The 20539-nt window shown below is 52.2% G+C and overlaps 1 protein-coding gene across 5 annotated transcripts in view; it reads right to left on the reverse strand.

Moving 5' to 3' along the window:
• Positions 1-3398: 3398 nt before the first annotated feature.
• Positions 3399-20539, reverse strand: part of PPP1R12B (protein phosphatase 1 regulatory subunit 12B) — a 118294-nt gene continuing 101153 nt past the window's right edge. For 4 of the 5 annotated variants that reach the window (XM_014946310.1, XM_014946312.1, XM_014946314.1 and 1 more), the window contains 4 exons: positions 19235-19339; positions 18917-18970; positions 16591-16641; positions 3399-6783 (listed from right to left, as the gene is read on the reverse strand). In XM_014946310.1, coding sequence (XP_014801796.1) covers positions 6697-6783; positions 16591-16641; positions 18917-18970; positions 19235-19339 — 297 coding nt within the window. In that variant the 3' untranslated portion in view covers positions 3399-6696. Of the gene's footprint in view, positions 6784-16197; positions 16239-16590; positions 16642-18916; positions 18971-19234; positions 19340-20539 lie in introns of all 5 variants that reach the window. The other variant, XM_014946311.1, reaches the window with a different exon arrangement.

Genomic DNA, 20539 nt, shown 5'->3' on the forward strand with positions numbered 1-20539 from the left:
TTCCCAGGTTACTTTGGGGCCCCGCCCGGGCCTGGGGGGGGGGGGGCATTTGCCTTGTGTGGGAATGGGTTAAAAACGAAGGAATTGGAAAGAGCCCTAAAAACCTGTTAGAGCCCTGTGAGTGTGCGTGGCCCCACAGCTCTCCCTGGGTGTTGGAGGTGTGCCCGACGCCTGCACACATGCACCCCCATGTACCCCCCCGTGCATTCCACAACACCCCCCTGCACCCCCAGACCCACCGCATCGCCCGGGGCCTCACACCAGGAGCAGGGGTCCCCCCCAGCTGGTTCTGTTGGACTTTTTAAGCCTTGCAAAGGGGGGGGAAACTGTGACTTTAATACATAATTAATTTTTTTTTTTTTAATGAAAAAGGGAAAACTAACCAACATATTAAAGCCATCTGCGCTGCCTCTGACCCCCCCTTAGCCGTGTGTAGTTAACACTGTATGGAGACGTAGCTGTATATACCATGAGCAGTGCATGAGCCGCAGCCCGTAGCCCTAGCAGCATGGTTAGAGCCACGCTCTGCCCCTCCGCTCGCCGCCGCCGTCCCCACCACGTTTCTCCAGCGAGGCAGAGACGTCGACAAAGGAAACTCATCTCCCCAGTGCTCTCCACCACCCTATTTTCCCACAAATACATAAATAAAATAAAAAAAAATTAAAATAATGTAAAAGAAGAAAATAATGCCAAGAAGCAAAGCATGCCAAGCCAGTCCCACCAGTGGAGGGTGAGCCGTCACTGACGCAGCCGTGACTTCCATGTGTGTGTCTTGTTCCTGTATCTTGTCGCATTTAAACCATGGCCCGGTAGCGGCAACGTCGTGGCTTCGGCGTCCTGTGTCGCGTTGGTGCATTTCACCGTCAGAGCAACTTTAGAAGCCATATTAGACCACGGTGTGCCGGGACCCCATGGGGACAGGCCCACAGGTGAGCCGTGACCCCCTTCCCCCGTGTGTCCACCGTCCCCTGGCTTCGTGGGGCTCAGCGGTAGAGCCCGGCTGCCAGGACGAGCCACAGCGGCCACTGCCTCAGTGGCCACGGAAGCCACCATCCTGCTGGGTGAGGGGACAGGGCAGAGCTGGGCACAGGCGCCAGGGCCGACCTGCTGGTGGCATTTCTGCAACGGAAAGGCTGGGATGCGGCGAAGATCTGGTGGTGAAAAGGCTTTTCAGAGCGATTTGGGCTATTTCTGCCGTGTCCAGTTGGGTGGTTTCTGTTTTGGGGATGAGAAAATTCTGCTTTTGGGCATTTCCCGCTCCCAGCAAACCCGGCCGTGCCACGGGGACGCTTGGCTTCCGTTCCCCGGGGTTAAAGGAAATGAATCCACCAGGCCTGGCAACAAGCTCTGCTTTCTTTTCCTTTTTCCCCCCAAGACCTGGGAGGGAGGAGCAGCTCCTTGGGGAGCCCCAGGCTCGGGGGTGTATCTCGGAGCCCAGGACCCCCCACCCCAGCCCAGCTCTGCCCGTCCCGGCCCCGCAGCGCTCAGCTCCGGCGGAAGCTGCTTTTAAAGCCCCTTCCTCTCGTGTGGACTGTTGTTTCTGTCTCTTCTCGTTAAATGGTTATTTTGTAACGATATCTGTCTCCTTATTAAAGAAACGAGCTGAAAGAAAGGAGCCCTGTTTCCCTTCTGGTCTTGCTGTGGGGGCTCGGGGGGTGTCCGGGGAGGGGCGGGCAGGTCCCAGGGATGATGTAGGGAGGGGGGCGCAGGGAGAACCCCTGGAGGGCCTTGGTAACCCCAAGACACGAGTGTGCTCACACACGGCGGGGATGTGATTAGGGGCACAGAATCCAGTTGGAGGTCTGTAACCAGTGGTGTTCCCCAGGGGCCAGTACTGGGTCCAGTCCTCGTCAATATATTCATCAGTGACCTGGATGAAGGGATGGAATGTGCCCTCAGCAAGTTTGCTGATGATACCAAACTGACACCCCAGAAGGCTGTGCCACCATCCAGAGAGACCTGGACAGGCTGGAGAGTTGGGCAGAGAGGAACCTGATGAACTTCATGAAGAGCAAGTGTAGGGTGCTGCACCTGGGGAGGAATAACCCCCTGCACCAGGACAGGTTGGGGCTGACCTGCTGGAGAGCAGCTCTGAGGAGAAAGACCTGGGAGTCCTGGTGGACAACAGGATGACCATGAGCCAGCAATGGGCCCTTGTGGCCAAGGCAGCCAATGCCATCTTGGGGGGCATCAGGAAGAGTGTGACTCGCAGGTGGAGGGAGATCATCCTGCCCCTCTGCTCTGCCCTGGGGAGGCCCCATCTGGAGCACTGGGACCAGTTCTGGGCTCCCCAGTTCCAGAAGGACAGGGAACTGCTGGAGAGGGGACAGCAGAGGCTACAAAGATGATGAGGGGCTTGGAGCATCTCCCTTAGGAGGAGAGGCTGAAGGGCTTGGGTCTTTTCAGTCTGGAGAAGAGAAGGCTGAGGGGGGATCTGATCAACACCTATAAATACTGAAAGGGAGGGTGTCAGGAGGATGGGGCTGGTCTTTTTTCAGTGGTGCCCAGGGACAGGACAAGAGGAAATGGACACAAACTTGAATACAAGAAGTTCCACCTGAACATGAGGAGGAACTTCTTTACTTTGAGGGTGGCAGAGCCCTGGCAGAGGCTGCCCAAGGAGGTGGTGGAGTCTCCTTCTCTGGAGACATTCAAACCCCGCCTGGACACGTTCCTGTGGGACCTGCTCTGGGTGGCCCTGCTCTGGCAGGGGGTTGGACGAGATGATCTCCAGAGGTCCCTTCCAGCCCCATAGCATTCTGTGATTCTGTGACATCTCCAGGCCCTGGTGCCCCAGATGTGGGGTGCAGGTGGGAACACATCAATGGTCTCCACAAATTCTTCACCTCCAACACATACGGCTGGGTCCATCTGTTAATGTTCCGGTCCTGCCCTGCTCTGCAGAGGACCTGACACCCCTGAGCCCAAGGGGAAGAGCTCAAGCTGCAGTAACCACCCCCGAAGACCGAAATACCCGGAAGGTTCTACAAACCTCACCTGGGACAAAGGCTCCGAGAGGTGGCCCCAGTGCCCATGTCTCTGCTATGGGTTTGTGCTGCCCGAGCTCCTGAGCAGAGCAAACACGGGGCTCAACCTCACGGTGGGAGATGGGACTGAGCCCCCCCGTGGGTCAGAGGCATCAGATGGGACCTTCTCCCCATCACCCCCAGCTGGTGGGTGGCTTTCAGGGAGCTGCACCCACGGCTCCTTCATTTCAGCTTTCCCTGCCCGGGATGCAGGGGAGCGTTACCCTCCCCATGTTATAACTGCAGAGCATTTCTGACTTCAGAGACACGATACTGTTTTGCTACAGAAGTTTTGGGAGAAATGGGGCATTTTAGGCTAAAGAACTGGCAGCAGCTTCCCAAGCTCCAGAAAGATGGAAGCAAAGTCAAAACTTCTATTTTATCAACTCTTATTTTATTCATTTATAAATACTGTTGTGTTTACAAGCATCATAGATGTGAATATTATTCCCAAACTTTCAAACACATAATACTTATAATACTATATAACAACAACCAGTAAAACAAATCATTCATCTCAGGGTTTGAAAGGCCACTCAAAAGTTGCATAAAAATACATTCTCTCCCCATCTCGTAAGCGAGTCCTGCTTCTCCAAGGAGTTTATTTACAAAGAGCCATCATCAAACTTGCAGCCACGATCGGTGGGTTCACCCCAAGCATTAAAAATGAATTCAACCCAAGCAATTGCTTATAAAAAAAAAAAAAGCTTGTGCTCTCCAATGGAGACCACGTCTGGCAAATGCTCTGGTTCAAACAGGGATCAGTTTTAAAAACTGCTCGTTTGCTCTCTGTCCCAGGCACAGAGCGCAAGGTGTCCTGCTGTCACCTCCTCAGTGCACCGGTTACGTCAGGCATTAAGTGACACTAAAAAAAAATATTAATTCCCAAGATTTCGGTTTGCAATTGCAGCATCACCACGAAACACTCACAGCTTTGGCCAGTCGGTGAGACCGAACTGTTGGTGGGTTCTCTGCCCCGGTCAGAGCTGGGGACAATCCAGTGCTAAGCAGACACTTCATCCAAAGTGGTTTGGCGTTGCAAGGTGCCGCGCAGAGGAGCTGAACCTCCCGCACCCTTTGCAAACTGTTCCTTAGGGTAAAACGCAATGAGTGTCCTGGTAGGAAGGGGCAAAATGTCAGGGCAGGATGGATTTGTCAGGTTGGGTTGAACCCTCTGCCTAAAACAGACACCCGGCGTCTTCCCGCTGCCAGGAACCTGCCCCGAGAGAGGAACTGGATCTTTGCTCTGAAATCTCACAGACCCCGGGACACAGACCCTGGCAGCGCTGCGCAGCCACCAGCAGCCCCAGCAGGAGAAGGTCTTCTCCTCCACACGGCACAGGGGGGACCGGACCCCTGTTTGGAGCCGAGAGAGCCCAAGTCTGAAGCGAGGAGTGGGTCACCAAGAGAAAAAACATCAAGAACCGCAGAAGTACTCACATAAAGAGTGCACCAGGTGGGAACGGCGTGCAGAAAAAGCATTGACTGGATCTCAAGACTTAAAGCTGTTAAATATAACAGGGTTAAAACAAAGAAATACAAAAAGGATGCCTGGGTTAGGCAGTGCTCTGCAGAAACCCTGATGCCGTTACCAGCTTTGGTCTCTTCCTCCCCAAAGCACAGCAGCAGAGGAAGGGCCCCAGTGTACCAGGAGAAACAGCATCTCGTGCCGGGCATGAGCAACTCCGCTGGCTGAGGAGTGGTGGAAGAGGAACCTCTGTCTAGAGCCACCCAGGGACAAACCGGCAGCTCTAAGAGGTGGGAACAGGCAGGACAGGAAAGGGAAGGGGAAAAAAATGGAGAATTAGGAAAAACCAAACAAACCCCAAACTAAAAAAACCAAGGGAGAGGAAAAGAAACGCACTTTCTGAAGCACTCACCAGCAAAAGGTTCCAAAAAGCCCAGGACTGACTGATAAGAGATAAATTTTACCCTGTTGAGCAAGCTCAAGAATGATGCTCGCGTTCAAGTATCTCATCTCTCTCTCTCATAGTGGGAAGAGTCCAACCAGCCTGGCAGCAGCCACCAGCCCACAGGCAGCAGAGGCGCCCGGGAACGCAGGTAGAACTTCATGGCAACCTCCAAGTCCAGTGACTGAGACCGTAACTGCCGGCCGGATGGAGCAGGGAAGTCAAAGGACAAAGGAAATGAAAGGACAATTGTGGAAGGATGTAGATGGGAAAGGGGTTTGGATGCAGCGAGAAGTCTCTGAGAGGGAGAGTATCATTCGAGAGGAGACTGTTAAGGGGAAGCTCAACAGATCTGATGGCAGGTCACTGCTCCCATCAAACCCACACAGCACGTAGGGGAGCCCCTGAATAAATGCCCATTGAGAGAACAATTTCAAACTGTTCTGAGTACGTATAACATTAAAGACGGTGGGGTTTTTTGAGGTTTCCTTCAAGGTCAAGGCTTATTGCAAGCTTTTGACAGATTAAGAGACTTTCATCCTAGCGATGCAGTTACCAGCACGCCCAAGAGGAGCCCCTTGTCCCCCCACAGATTCCCAAGGTACACGGGAGGACAAGTGATCACGGCTTCACGCTCCGCTGCCTTGAACCCCAGCTGTGTCAAGCATCTTCACCAACAGCCAGGTGGGATTGGGTTCTGGCATCCCCTCTCTCTACAAACCAAGCCCTGCTGCCTTGCACTTGGGCATCCTCCTGCTGCAAATCAAAGCAAGGTACCTGAAATACCTGACCAGACCCCGCTACGAGGCTCTGCCCTCACGAAGGCAGCAGGAAAATCTCCCCGATGGCTGTCAGGACAGGAGGCTGGTTTCTGTGTGGGCACAGCTCCCTGCAAGGTGAGTCACGCTCATCTGCATCAGAAAGCAGCAGGGGCTCTCGAGGGGCTCGAGCTTGTCCTTCAGAAAGCTTGGCAAGTACCTGTGATACAGCCAGTCCCGAGGAGCAAGGGTCCAGATGCAATTAGCAGATGCTACTAACTGAGACGGAAGCCTTAGAAGGACACAAGGTGACACCAAATCCCCCCGGCTGCGGGCGAAAGGCAGGGTGAGGGACAAGGGGGTCTGATGCTGAGAGTCAGCGCTGATGTTACTGAACAGGTTCGAAATCTTGTATTAAATAAAAGACTCGGTCTACTGGGGCAAAAGGAGAAGGAGGTCTCTGTGCAAAGCAGCTGTCGTCAGCCTGTTACAGAAATCAGCCACGGTGGCTTTCACAGCATCACATTTTAACCCGAGTCCCACATCTCGGGTGGGATGTCCATCCTTAGAGTCCCAGCCCATGTTCACATTCCACCTGGAAAGGGCCTGGATGTGCTGGATTAGTTCCTAAAGCATCGCTTTTTAAAGTAGGAGCTTCCTACTCTAGATCAGAGTCCAACACCAAATACTGGGCTTCTGGAAGAAGTAGATTTGGCAGCTCAAACCCAGTCCTCACGTTTTTCTTCTCCCTTGAACAAAATGTCCGAGACACCACACATGCTTAAATTAAAAATAATAAAATGGCAGGGGGGGTGTGTTGTGAGGGAAATGAGGGCAGGAGGGGACTGTACAGCAAAGGGCAGGGCAGGGCAGGTGTGACAGATTGATCCCATGGCTGAAACGCTTGCTGTACTTGACAGGAGGAAAGCGGGGTAGGGCTTGGTGGTGGGGTTGGCAGCTTGTGGAGGGCTCCCCTCTTTGTCCTGCCTCTGCTCAGGCTTCCTATTTGGAGAGCTTGCTGATGACACGAATGAGGGCTCCGTTCTCGTCCTTCAGCCTTTGGTTGTCCGACTTCAGCTCTGTCAAAATCTGCAGGGAGACAAGGAGAAGGTGGGATCAGAGCTGGGCGCTGCTGGTGGGATGAGCCCCCCGGCTCGGCGGGAGCAGCAGGGAGGCTGCAGCCCCTCTGCCCAGCGCGGCTTTAATGTCAGCAATTTGTCTCCAGGATTTTTACAAACCGGGCATGAGGTGCAGGGGGGTTCAGAGGGGACTCGAGCACAGCACAGAGCCAGGGAGCCCCAGAGCCGGCAAAGCCCGTGGTGAGAAGCGATGCCACGGCCCCAGCGCTCAGTCAGGACCAGGCTGGGAGGGCAGGAACCATTTCTGAGCTCTTTCATCCCAAAACTGTTCCCAGAGGCTCAGCAGAAAACTATAAAGCTTTTGTTTTTCTGATTTTTTTTTCCATTTTGCCAGGACTAGAGGGGAAAACAAAGGTCTGAAAATCTCCGTCAGGGCCGGACCGAGCCTGGCTTGCCAAAATCTCTTTAGAATAACCCCAAATCTCTGTGGGATCTCATAGAAGTTTAACGCGGGTGCACATGCCACAGCCAGAGGACTGGCAGAACACACGGACACTGGAGATACCTCTTGGTGCTCAGTCTTTGCTGCTGGAGCTCAACCAGAAGTTGCAGCACAGACAAAAGCCAGAGAGCTTTTAGTTGGAAAGCGAGGAAGAAATAGCTTCAATGAGACCTTTCCAGCATTTCCCACTGGATAAAAACGATCCCGGCTCCCTTTCCCATCCTGTGGGCAGGTGACCTTCAGGGGAGTGTCCCCGGGCGTTTGGGGACGGGAAGGAGACCCCATGCTCCATCTCAGGGTGACACAGAAGGTGTGACTCACACCACCGGTGCCAGCAGCCCTGGGGGTGACCAGCCCCAGAGCCTGCCGGGACACACGCAGGAACGGACGGCACCGGTATGAGCTCAGCGATGACATCCCTTTGCCAAGGTGGCTCTTAGAGGAATTCCCCCCAAATTCAAAATCCCCTCTAAACCTTCTCCCTCCTCCTAAGCCGGAGTTTCAGCTCTGACCACAACCTCCTGCCCATTCCCCTCATCTGCAGCCCCTCCACGGCCACCCGTGGCTCCTGGGGCAGACGCCAGCTCCCACCTCTCCTGAGGGACCAATTCCCTCCTCTCTCAGTTGGGTCCCAGTGCATCCAGCCCTGTCCCTGCTGATGCTGGTGGGGATGCTCCAGGTTTTGCAAGAGAGAGGAGGAGGAAAAGAGCAGCATGGCAGGTAGGGAAAGGGTAAAACTATGTGATGCTTCAAAGTGTCAAGCTTTGGCTCATGATGCTTGAAAGTGTCTCACTGGACCCCGTGGTGGTGCAACAGGAACATCTCCACGACAGGGCTGTCACCAGAACAACCGTCAGACTCCTTATGCAATTTCTCATGGCCATTGCCCATCACCAAAGTGCTCAGGAGCCCAGAGAAAAGGGGTGAGCACTTGCTGTCTCTCTCCGCACTCCTCCGATTCCTCCTGAGCTCGATCTGACACTCTCAATACGGAATCACGGAATTATCAGTTGGAAGGGACCTCTAGAGACCATCCAGTCCAACTCCCTGCCAAAGCAGGGCTGCCCAGAGCACATCACTCAGGAGCATCCAGGTGGGGCTTGAAGATCTCCAGAGAAGGGGACTCCACACCCTCCCTGGGCAGCCTCTGCCAGGGCTCTGCCACCCTCACCCCAAACAAGTCCTTCCTCACATTGGAGTGGAACTTCCCATGGTCCAGCTTGTGCCCGTTGCCCCTCGTCCTGTCACTGGGAACCACTGAAAAGAGTCCAGCTCCATCCTCCTTCAACCCACCTTTAGATCCTTGTCAGCATGAATAAGGTCTCCCCTCAGCCTTCTCTTCTCCAGGCTAAAGAGCCCCAGCTCTCTCAGCCTTTCCTCATCAGGGAGATGTTCCAACCCTTCCGTCATCTCTGTTGCCCTTCGCTGGACTCTCTCCAGCAGTTCCCTGTCTCTCTGGAACTGGGGAGCCCAGACCTGGACGCAGGATTCCAGTTGTGGCCTCCCAGTGCAGAGCAGAGGGGGAAAATGACCTCCCTCCACCTACTTGCCCCATTCTTTTCTACGCAGCCCAGGATCCCATTGGCCTGGTGCCGTCCAGCCCAGCACACCACAACAGGTCAGCCACCTACTGGGTCTGAGACAGTCCCTGTCCCCTCTGTGTCACCGCTCGGGGTGGCCTTGCAGTCCTGAGTGTGTCCATCCCTGCAATAAGGTGGTGATAGGAAGTTCTGCCACTTGCTTTGGTAGAGATAATGTGTCACAGGTTCCCAGAAGCCACATCAGAGAGGAACCAGCCTGGTTTTACAGCTTCCTGGAAGCTCTGATGGTGGCTGTGCCTTACACATGGGCAACTTTGGTGATTTATTGGAAACGGAAGAAGTACATGGAAAGCTTGAAAAGTCTCCTGGCTGTAACCCCACTGCACCAGTTTCCAGCAAAGCTCCCTGAAAAGTAACAATCAACCTTAGGAAATTTCATTCCCCCCAGGCCAATTCAAAGCAAAGCAGCCTCGAGCCAGGTAAAAACAGCCGCACGTGAAGCAGCCTGGAAATGCAGGGGCCTGAAAATGGAGGCATTCTCAGTGTCTGACCGGGAAGGGTAAGGAGGGATGTGGCCGAGCCACGAGGGACGGTGACGCTGACCAGGCCGCGGCATCGGTGTAAGGCCAGGTTTGGGCTAGAGGCTGGTTCCTTGTGACACTGGAGAAGGTGGCACTTCAGAAATGATGTGGATTTTGGAAAATGAGATCCTTTGAGAAGCAGCACTGCTGCAAGAGCGTGGTAAATCTGTCAGAATTTGTCACAGTGACACTGCTGTACAGCCGTGGTGCCTACAGGCACCGGCGAGACAAGGTTTCCAGGTACCAGCAACATCCCGCGTCAGAGCAACCGAGGGAGCTGAGAGAGCCCCAGCAGAGCCCCGGACACGCGGCTGCCCCAGCCCCACCACCAGCACGGAGCGCAAAGCACGGACATGCCGGGATGGACGGGTCTGCCCAGAGCCTGGAATGTCAGAGCAGAGCGGGGGCAGCAGGAGGTAAGCAGTAACAGCAGTATTTCCTTGGGGCAGACGAGAGACCGGTGACTTACAGTTTGGGAAACATCATTTCTCTGAGGAAAGCTATTTCTCTGGAAACAGTTTTGCTCAATTTTCCCTCTTCGATGTCTAAGGAGGTCGGGAAGGAGAATGACTTAAACTCAGCCCTTGTGAGAAGTCGGTGACAGGGTGGAGAATACTTTAGCAGATTTAAACCAGGAGGCTGGTGAGCTCATTTAGTCTGTCCATCTGCACAATCCAGGCCACACAACACGAACCACCCCCTGTGACACACACGGGGTCTAGAGCTGAGAATCCCGGAAAGGGGAAGCCACAATTCCCCTGCTTAGTTTGTTTCTACGCTTAATCATCCTTGATATAATTTGTGTGCTAAGAATAGACTTTTTTTTATGCCTTGGTGCTACTTCCAGCCCAGGAGAGCATACTGCTGCTTCCTTTTTTTAAAAAATAGCACTGTCTGAAGGGACTTGAATATCCCTACTAACCTGCAAAAGACAGGTAGGGCCCTAAGAAAGAAGCATTTACAGCTTTATTTTAGCACTGAACCAATGAATTAACAAGAAATGATGTAATTTAACTGTGTGATGTGCGAGGGCAAAGCTTACGGGAGGCTTGTCCTTGGATTTCAAACACTAATTGCTCTGCGTTGAATTTAAAACAGAAGATGAAAAAGACAAGTGCATCTGGCCGGCCCCTGCGCCTTGTCCTCCCCCCAGGCAGAGGGGACGCTGCAGCGGGGGAACTTGGGCTCCACAACTGAACCTGGGTTCTTTAAAATGAGGGAAGGAGCTCGTTCTCTTTGCTCAAGTGTCCAAGGGAACCTGCCGGGGCCTGCCCAGTTACGGGTTTTCTGGAAGTCACCCTCCTGTCTAAAGGGTGCACTTTTCACAGCATCCCTAGAAATCTATTCCATTGTTCATTCTGACTTTGGACAATCCTATTCCTGGGTGCCAGCTTCTCATGGAACTAAGTCCAATTGAAAAAGAATTATATTATGAGCAGACACCTAGCATAAACCACCTATTTCGAGGTAAGGTAACGGGGAGGGGGCTGCTGGCCGGACCCACTGGCACTGACCAGCTGCCCCAAAGCTGGTGTTAAGCCACAGGGAAGCAGCTGATCCATCCATCTCTCCTCAGCAGCATCCCAGTGCCATCCACCCAACCCTACGGAGCCCATCCTCCTGGTTGTCCTCTCCTGGATGATGGGAGATGTGGACCCCATCCGTGAGGACACGCAAGCCCCTGGTGCAGTTGTTAGTGAAACGGCGAGGCCAGCGCCATCCGCCAAAGCAGAGCAACGTCAGCAGGACCCCTCAGAGCCTCCCGCGAAATCCTGCCTTCAGCTGGGTGGGAACACCATGCTTTTGGCTTTTCCTGTGCCACATGCTGCTTTTGAGCCACAAGCTGCATCAGACACCCCCGGGAGCAGGGAGGCAAGGCGGGGGACAGCCCGGCCAAGGGAGCGGAGACCTGCCTGGAAGAGTGGAAGAGGGAGGCGAGATGAGCCGGAGGGAAAACAGCTACAGCTCCTCTGATTCGGAGGGCTTGGCAGGCAGAGAAAGTCTGGCTACGACCCGGGTCAGAGCCCTGTTTTCAGCCAGCAGCTGCTCATTCATCTGCCTCAGAGTGTGAATCTGTTTGAGCTGGTGGAGATTCTGCAGAGAGTGAGAGGAGTGGACAGAAAAATACAGAGAAAACACACCACGAAGACAAAAGGGCACAGAAATGTGAATTTAGTCCATAAGCAGTAAAAGGAAAAAAGAGAATAAAAGAAAAATTAGTAGCAGTGAGTGCTGGGTGGGCAGCAGCTCAGATGCGTTTGGAGAAAGCCTTAAACACGCTGGGGATGTTTCGGGAACCATCCCTTTTTCCAGGCACCCCAAAGCCTTTAAAAAGGTCAAATAAAGGGGTTTCCCACCACAAAGCAGGACAGCCTCTCGCAGTTCGATTCTAGTTTACCCAGACAGTGAGTGGCTCACAGCCCCCGGGACTCAGGAACTACTGAGAGAACTACCACCACTGACTTACCACCTACGCAGGCTTTGAAAACACTGCTGGCAACTGAGAATTTCTTTAAAACTCCTTTTCTTCGTGTATCTCTAACAGTTAAAGTGGTTTTGTGTAGCAGACAGTGACCAGAGCTTCATGTGAGATTTTAAAGGCACAGACTGAAGCACCCGGGAGTGTCACTGTCCCCCAGCAGCCCACAAGACACCTACCCTGTCCATCCCTCGCTTCGGTCCTGCCCAAAAGGTCTGGGGCATGTGGGGGCTGCCCAGATTTATCTCTTCTCTGTCTCAGGGCTCAATTTCTCTCTGATCTCCAGAGGTGAAAAGTCAGAACCTTAAACCGCTGACTTAAACTGGAGGAGTTGGAGTGACAGCATCTGACACAGGAGGCACGTGAAAACGTGGTTTTCTTGGTTACAAAAAGTGGGCAAAGGAGGGTGCAGACATGGAGCCCCCCAGCTGGGGCAAGCACAGGTAGAGTGGCAACTTGGAGGTACAGAACATAAAAGCAACGAGGAAGGCAAAACAGGGAAACAGTAAAAGCCATGCAGACACCACCATTTCTTGTACAAGGACAACATTTTTCTGGGTGATGCTACAGCAAAACCATACACTGGGTGTTTCTACCCAGCACGAGTGCCAGGAGCTGCTGAGGGCTGCAGAGCTGCTTTCTGAGCATCCTCCTGTCCCTCCTGCCTCCCAACAGCTCCTCGGGCAGCGCAGCCACAGGGAACCCTCCTCCGTGGTGTAGGGAGCACAGACACTGGGCAGGGGAGGGAAAAAGCCATGAGAAGAGTAGTTTTAAGTTCAAATGAAAAAATTCCAGCCCAGAACCAAAGCAGCTTCTGTCCCGCCTGCTAACCAACCTGCTCTTCCCCGTGTCCTCCTACTCACGAGCTTGCAAGGGCAGGGAGGAGATGGAGGGAAGGGGATGCTTTTCTGCCATTTATTCAGCAGAAAGTGCTCTGAGGGAAGTCACTGTCCAGCATCAGGGGCTGCACAGGCAGATCTACTTATACGAAGAACTTGCGTGAACATCTACCCAACTGCTTGACATGGACCCGGCTACAGTTGGCAAGGAACGTGCTGCACCCCAGGACATTTTGTCCGAGGGCTCATTCCTGTATAAAAGAGAAGTATTTGTGTATTTCCCATCCAGCAGCTTGGTTCTGGCTACTCAAAAGCACAACCTCTGCTCCCTGTTAAGGAATGAAGACACCTTGCCCAAAAGCCTTGCAAAACCAGCAGAAGCCCAGGCAGGTGAGTGCAGGGAGATGGCAAAGGATGGGGTCTGAGCTCCCCGAGGGCATCAAACTGATGCTACTTGGATTACACCAACGCAAGTCTGACACCAGGTAAGTCATCAGGTCCTGAGACAGAGCTATGGCCAACAAACCACCAGAGAGAGAGCTCCAGAGACATCTTGGCAGTGAGGTCCCCTCTCACCAGATCTCACCCATCACGCAATCTGTCCTGCCTGTGCCAGCTCCCCCTGCGCTCGGTGAGGACAGACGGACATCACACCTCTGGTCCTGCCATAAATCACACCCAGGAGCCCCCAGAGGATGGTTCATACTGGAGGAGTCATTTCTTTTGGTGGTACCAGGGATAATAAACATCCTCTGGTTTATCACAGGAAACACAGCTGAGCATCTGGCTGGCAGAAAATGTCAAACATATGTGATCAGGGGTGTCGTGCTACACGAGATGGAAAGGATTGTGATCGCTTTAGAGACCACCTTTGTTTTTCCATACCAATGTAGCACGAAACCTCAGCTTGGCACAATAAGACACAGCTCAGCCTCAGCACGCTGCCACAGCTGATAAAAAAAGATCACTTGGGTAAAATGTGTGTGTGCTGCAGGTAGGAGCCTTCTATTTATCCAAGAAACCTTGCGCTGCCCAGGAAGCTGGGACTGAAGCCAAGGGCAAAGACCAGAATCTGGACGATCCCGCTGTGATTGCTTATCACTCTGCTGGAGACTTGGCTCACCAAAAGCAGGTTTCTCAGTTCAGCTCTACCTGCCTTCAATTAAAGGATTTTGTGCCTGCAACACTCAGGGAAATAAAAATGCCCAAAGCATGCACAAAGTACAAAGCCAGGAGGGGCAGTGCTGCTATGGAATAAAGAAGCTTCTGTGACCTTCAAGAAAAATTGCTGTGTTAAGTTGGGACCTCAGGCACTTGGCATCGAATTCAGTTCAGCGCAAATGCTAATTTTCTTTCTCCTTCCTCAGCCAAGTTGCTGTATCACCAGTCAAATTCTGCAGGCACTCAGGAAAATGCTGCTCTGCTTTGTCCCCTTCACAAGAGCAGGTCTGCAGGCACCAAGCAGTTCTTGAGAGTACCGAGTTTGTCCCGCTCCTCTCCATTTCTTGATCGCTTCGTTAGCAGGGCTTAAACTCACGAAAGAACACAGCTCGTTCCCTCATAGCCTGATTATGAAGTGTTTGTGTGACAGAAACTCAGGACCTTCCTGTGATGACTGCAGTGCCTTCTCCTCCTAAGGAATCAGCTGCAAGAAGAGCAGAGAGATCCCTGGCCAAGACAGCTGATGGACACAGACACCCCAGGATCAAAAGCTGGACACGAGCCACGCTGGACTGGTTCCGCTCAAAGCCCAGTGAGAAACCCCCAAAAAACAGGAGTTATTACCCAAGACCTAACAACCTGGCAGGTTTGGCTGTTTCCCCTTGCTGCTCTCCACGCTAAAGGAAACCGGTGTATTTGCTTAAGTTGTTTATTCCTTGTGACTCCGCTCAACAGCTATTTGACCAGTGCGAGAAGCAGGAACCAGAGTCTAACCAGAATGACTAGATTTGCTTTCCTGGCTCGACTTTCACACCAGGGATTAACTCAGATGCTCCCCGAGGTGATCCCATCTCATTTAGGCAAACACAACTGGACTGACTGTCCCACTTGAAGGCACGATCACAGCAGACATGGAGAGTGCTTCTCCAGTTCAACAGTTTTATCTTCAGAGATTTTATACTCCTTTTTATTGAGTGGCTGTCAAAAAAGACATGTCACTGCGCTCAGGTACCCACCACATGCTCCAGTTTTTGCAAAAACTACTGGAAACGTAGTGGCATCTCGGAAATTATTTTCAAATTTCCCGTCTATTTGTTCTACTAACAAAAGGCCACTTTGGTTGTTCAACGCAGCAAGAACGCAGCAGAGAGCAAAGGGTGAGTACCACTCTGGAGAACCTCAGTCAGACCACAGGCTCCTTTCGCTCACGTCTCTTGGGGAGAGAACCTCTCAAACTTCCAGCAGAGCTCCTCCTTTTGCACCATTTTGGCTTCCATCCGTCTGCAGCTCCAGAACACCCGAACCAGAGGGGCTCTGGGGGCACCCAACAGTTCCTACAGCCATCTTCTTTTCATTCATTGCTTTCCAAACCAACAGAAAAGTTTCAAAACTGACAGGCCGCTAGAAGACACCAATTTGTCTTCTCACTCCACAGCCTGAGCTGGTTTGCAGAGTGAGCTGGAGAGTGGAACAAACAACACAAACTGCTCCTCTCTGCATTTTCTCTTGAAGGCCAGATTACTGTAATTACAGGAAGGTGCCTCTGGAGCTAAAGGCTCCTGTTCACTGAACAAAGAACTTGGAATTTAGGCATACTTCTCCTTCCCCCTCTGGCCTAACACATCCACGCTTATGTTCTCCTCTGCGCGAGAACAGGAGAGCCTTTACAGCACGACTCCACCAAATCCTTCTGCTACTTATTGCAGTAGAAGATGCAGCATGAGCCAACGGGGCCTTCCAAAGATGTCTGCCTGGTAAATATGTGAAGCTTCAAATAGAAACATAAAGTTGGAACCTCCTCCAGGGTGGGCAGAAAATCATTTCCATCCGTGCTCCCAGCTCTCAAGCGGGGTCCTTCCTTCTCGCAGCAGCTCGGTCCCACCTGGGTCATGCTCAAAGGGAAGGAAAGTGTGGGGCACAGAGCAAAGGGGGGGCATTCTGTGAACACGAGCATTAAAACAGAGCGTAAAATGATGGAACGCTGCAAAATCAGTGTGAAGGTGTACTCAGGCGGCCAAACCCTCCGCTCCCTGCTCCGCGGTGCTCCCCGCCAGCCCCGCGCTCGCCGGGCATCCAAGCCGTGGCCGGAGGAGAACCATCCTTGGAAGCAAGGCCCTGAGGGCGCAGTCGGTGCCGTGCCTGGTGACAGAGCCATGCGGCACAGCTCGTCAGGAAGCAAAATTCCTCTCGGCCAAAAATCTATTCCAGGCTGACCCAGCCTTCAGTGCCATGCTTTAGGAGGGGAGTACAGAAATACAATCGCGCTGTGTTTTGTCCTGGGCTCGTGTGCGTGATCTCAAAAGCCAGCTTTGTCTTCTTACCCATCCGAAGAGAACGACAGCGGCTTAGCTCGGGCTGCAGACTATTCAGAGCACAGAGGATCAGCACACTGAAACTCATTGATGCCACAAAAGGTTAGTTTTGGAAAGCATTTAAGGAGAACGGCTTTCGCAGTTCTCAGATCAAATGGCATAACAAATTAAACATACGGTGCAATCAGATGAACGATAATTGGACAGTTTTATTAGTATTTCATGTTTGGAGAACGTGGCCATTAAAGTAAATTCTGACTGCACAGAGGAACACGCTCAGACATCACACAAGTCCCTCCTGCGCACACCTTTAATATCCTACTCCTGGGTGGCAATCCCAAAAAGACGTTAATATAAAGCATAAAAAAAAGGAACAGAGAGAGTGAATTGATTATTTCCTACCTTCATCTCCTCTTCCATTTCAGAGAGTTTCCGCTCCAGGGCTCGCTTCTCCTGCAGACAAGGATTCATAACAAAGATGGTCACAAGGATTTAGAAGAAAAACTTACAGTACATTTTCTTTTAAAGAAAACCAAGAGTCTTGTATTTCTGTAGGAGTGTGCACTGAAAAGCATCTCAAAAGAACACCCAGGCTACAACCAGGAGCTGATCAGATGGGACAGGACAGCTGTTGAGCCAGCAGCTGGCACGGCCCTGAGCTCTCCTCACACCCCTTCAGTGAAACATTCCCCCTCCTTCAGTGGTCCCAGCTTTCAGGAATTTCTGAATTAATGTGATTTTGAGCTCTGCAGGTGAAGCCATGGATTTAACTGCTCCCCAGTAAAGGAGGCAACAGGAAGACTCACTGAGCCCATCAAATAAGAAAGAGTGAACAGGGAAAGGTGCCTGGAAGTTCTGCTTCTCCCCAGTTAATTTAGGGCTTCGAAGCTGTAATGCTGATTGCTTTCAGCATATTTTGGAAACCAGCCATTACACAGCTCAGCTCTGCCCCGTGAGTCCTGGTGGTGCCCTCAGCCGACAGCTACAGCCCTGGCCTGGAGGGAGAGACCTGGAGGCCATCAATGACTTTTTCACCATGAGAGGGCTCAAACCACCCCAGGAGAGTGAACTGAGCAGGAGGAAATTACACAGGTGGGTAAGGAACAGGCTTTGCACGCTCTTCCCCACTCCCTGACCCTCTGCAAAGAAACACAAGGCCAGGAGAGTGAGGAAAATACAGGCTTTGAGTGTGGCTGTGGATGATGGGTTCTGGGCCACTTATTGTCCACACTTCATGCAGGGATCTATCAGTCCAGCTGTCCTGGAAACCTTTAATGCCATCCTCACTGAGAACAGCCCAGGACTTTTTCCTAACTCTCAGAAACCTGCATTTGTGGCTGTTGTGATCCTAATTCAACAAAAGCGATGCAGAGCATTGCTCCAGCTTGGAAGCACCGCACGGGTGGGAGATGGGACACGTGGTGTGAGCTGCCCCTGGCTGGGGATGTCCACCCAGTGCTCTGGCCACCCATGCTCTCTTTCTTTTCCAAAAGAAAATCTGTGTCCTGACTTCCCCAGCAGCTGTGCTCAGATGACAGTGATGGCCGCATGTTTGGTGACCCCGCTCAGCCTGCTTTAAGCACACCTAGGCCTCACATGGACCATCGCTTTGAGAATCTCGGGGTTCAGAGGGGTGTGGAGATGGCCAGCTGAGGGTTCCTGGCATGGCTTGAGCATCAGCTCAGCTCCAGCCACCTCAGCAACTTCAGCAGCCAAAGCCCGGTGCCTGTGCTGGTGGGTGTGTTACACACTTGTACCCTAACTCTGTCCGAAGGAGGGATCCTGAACGTCATCTCCTGCAAACCACCAGCGGCAAATCCTGGGAAGTGTTTACACATACATAATTAAGGTATTTCATTGTAGGAATTGAATCTAAACATGTGGCTTGACCACCCAGCAAAGCTTCTAAAAATTCTGGAGATGAAATGGTCTAGAAGGAACTTCCACTTCAGGTGACCCTTCAACACGCAAGTGGACATTACTGAGAAACGGGAACCAGACTCCAGCTTTAATTAACCACTGGTGGTTATGTGGTGGGAGAATGAGTGGTAACGGCCACCAGCTGGAGCAGGGGAGGTTCTGAGCAGAAATAAGGAAAAAAGAAAAATCACTACAAAGACAGTAAAGAACTAGAAGAATGGGCTGCAGCTGTGGGAACCCAACATTTTGACGTCTTCATGACTTGATGGGACAAAGCCCTGACTAACCTGGTTGGGTCTCCTGGGATGCACTACAGCTCTCCTCGGGTCCTCTCCCATCTGACCAAAGCTACGGTCACTTAAGGCAGAGATTTAGCCAGACCCTGCCGGCTCTGCTCAGCTTTTGCATGAATCTGACTGTTCAATTAAGAGGAAGGAGCATTCCAACATTCAGATTTCAAGTGTAATCACAACAATGACACCCAGCTAGTGCTTTGCCTTGTTCCCCCCCCACCCCAAAACAGTCTTTATTTAAAAGGATCAAGATTATTTTAAGGCGTAATGTCTCTTAACGCAATACAATACAATTTGTTGGTTTGCAGCTTCCTGTAACAAAAGAAAGAAACCAGAACGAAGATGATCTGCAAAGAGGCAGTGGAAAGGTCAGAACACAATTATCGCTCTGCACTGCTCCATATGGCAAAAATGTAACTTATCTTTTAATTAACACTTTCCTTCAAGAAAGTACTATGCGCTGCAGAGGAACACAAGGCAAAGACTGTGGCTCAGAAGAAAGCAGAGACACATACCCTTTTCTCCATCTCCAGCATGCTGGACCGGTCAGAAGTTTTCTCCTGTTTCTGCTGTGTAAATTAAAAATAGAAAGCTATTAAAACTGAGAGGCATTCACAGGGCACTGCACAAAGGCCTAGATACCCTACACATCACAGCCCGGAGAAGCAGCTGTCTTCACAGCACCACCCACACTTATTTCTGTGAAAAACAACTGTCTCCTCTGTAGCACCTTCCCTCCCCAAAGCTAAATCCTTCTCCCTGCTGGAACAGGCACTGGTTTGTCATGGGCCGGAGCTCAGTTTCCCCAGTCCAGGAGCGGGTTTTTGCCTCACCTGGGCTGCTTTTTCCAGCTTTGATTTGATGTCGGCCAACTCCAGCTGGGCTTCCTGCAGTTTTGACTTCAGCTTTTGATTTTCAGACAGGGCACTTTCATATAACTGAAATAGCAAACAAGAGATTCCAGTGAACCGGGGGGGCTCCTGGGTCCCCCCGCAGACCCCATTCTGCCCCAGACGTGTGGCCTCGGCCGCGAGCAGAGGCAGCCGCGGGGTCTGAGTCGCTCCCAGGGCTCAGGATGTTAGAAGAAGGGCAAACACAACTAGTTTGGATGCTTTACTTGCCTTTTCGTAATTCATGAGGAATAGGGAAACAGCTGTTTCATTTTGTAGGGTGTTTGAACACAGCCAAGAGGCAGAGAAAAGGGATGTTTTTAATTTAGGTAAACCACCGAGCATAATGAAGCACTAAGTTGTGTGTGCTCTGCCTGCGATTCTGCTCCGCTCCCCAACACAACGCACCCTGTTTGTTCTTGTGTGCGTTTAGTTTGGAGAGGAGAAAGGAGGACAATTTTAGGCTACTCCAAAATGGATTTTTTCCCCCTTCACTTCCCTCAAACAAGCAGGATTTCCACCCCTCTCAGAGGATAGGCTGGGCACACCGACCACCTCGTCCGGCCAGGCACCTGCACGAGTGGGTGCTGCTCACCGTGCCAGGGTTCTCAGCATCAGCCTTGGCAGAACTAAGGTCATCTTCACCTCTTTACTTTTCAGGAATCATGGAATTGTCAGAGTGGGAAGGGACCTCTAGAGACCATCCAGTCCAACTCCCTGCCAAAGCAGGGTTGCCCAGAGCACATCACTCAGGAGCATCCAGGTGGGGCTTGAAGATCTCCAGAGAAGGGGACTCCACGCCCTCCCTGGGCAGCCTCTGCCAGGGCTCTGCCACCCTCACCCCAAACAAGTCCTTCCTCACATTGGAGTGGAACTTCCCATGGTCCAGCTTGTGCCCGTTGCCCCTCGTCCTGTCACTGGGAACCACTGGAAAGAGTCCGGCTCCATCCTCCCTCAAATTGCCCTTTAGATCCTTGTCAGCATTAATAAGGTCTCCCCTCAGCCTTCTCTTCTCCAGGCTAAAGAGCCCCAGCTCTCTCAGCCTTTCCTCATCAGGGAGATGCTCCAACCCCTCCATCATCTCTGTTGCCCTACGCTGGACTCTCTCCAGCAGTTCCCTGTCTCTCTTGAACTGGGGAGCCCAGACCTGGACGCAGGATTCCAGTTGTGGCCTCCCCAGTGCCGAGCAGAGGGGGAGAATGACCTCCCTCCACCTCCTGGCCACACTCCTCCCTATGGTCTTTGCCT

The sequence above is a fragment of the Calidris pugnax genome, unplaced genomic scaffold (assembly GCF_001431845.1).
Source record: "Calidris pugnax isolate Ruff unplaced genomic scaffold, ASM143184v1 scaffold116, whole genome shotgun sequence".
Lineage (NCBI taxonomy): Eukaryota > Metazoa > Chordata > Aves > Charadriiformes > Scolopacidae > Calidris > Calidris pugnax.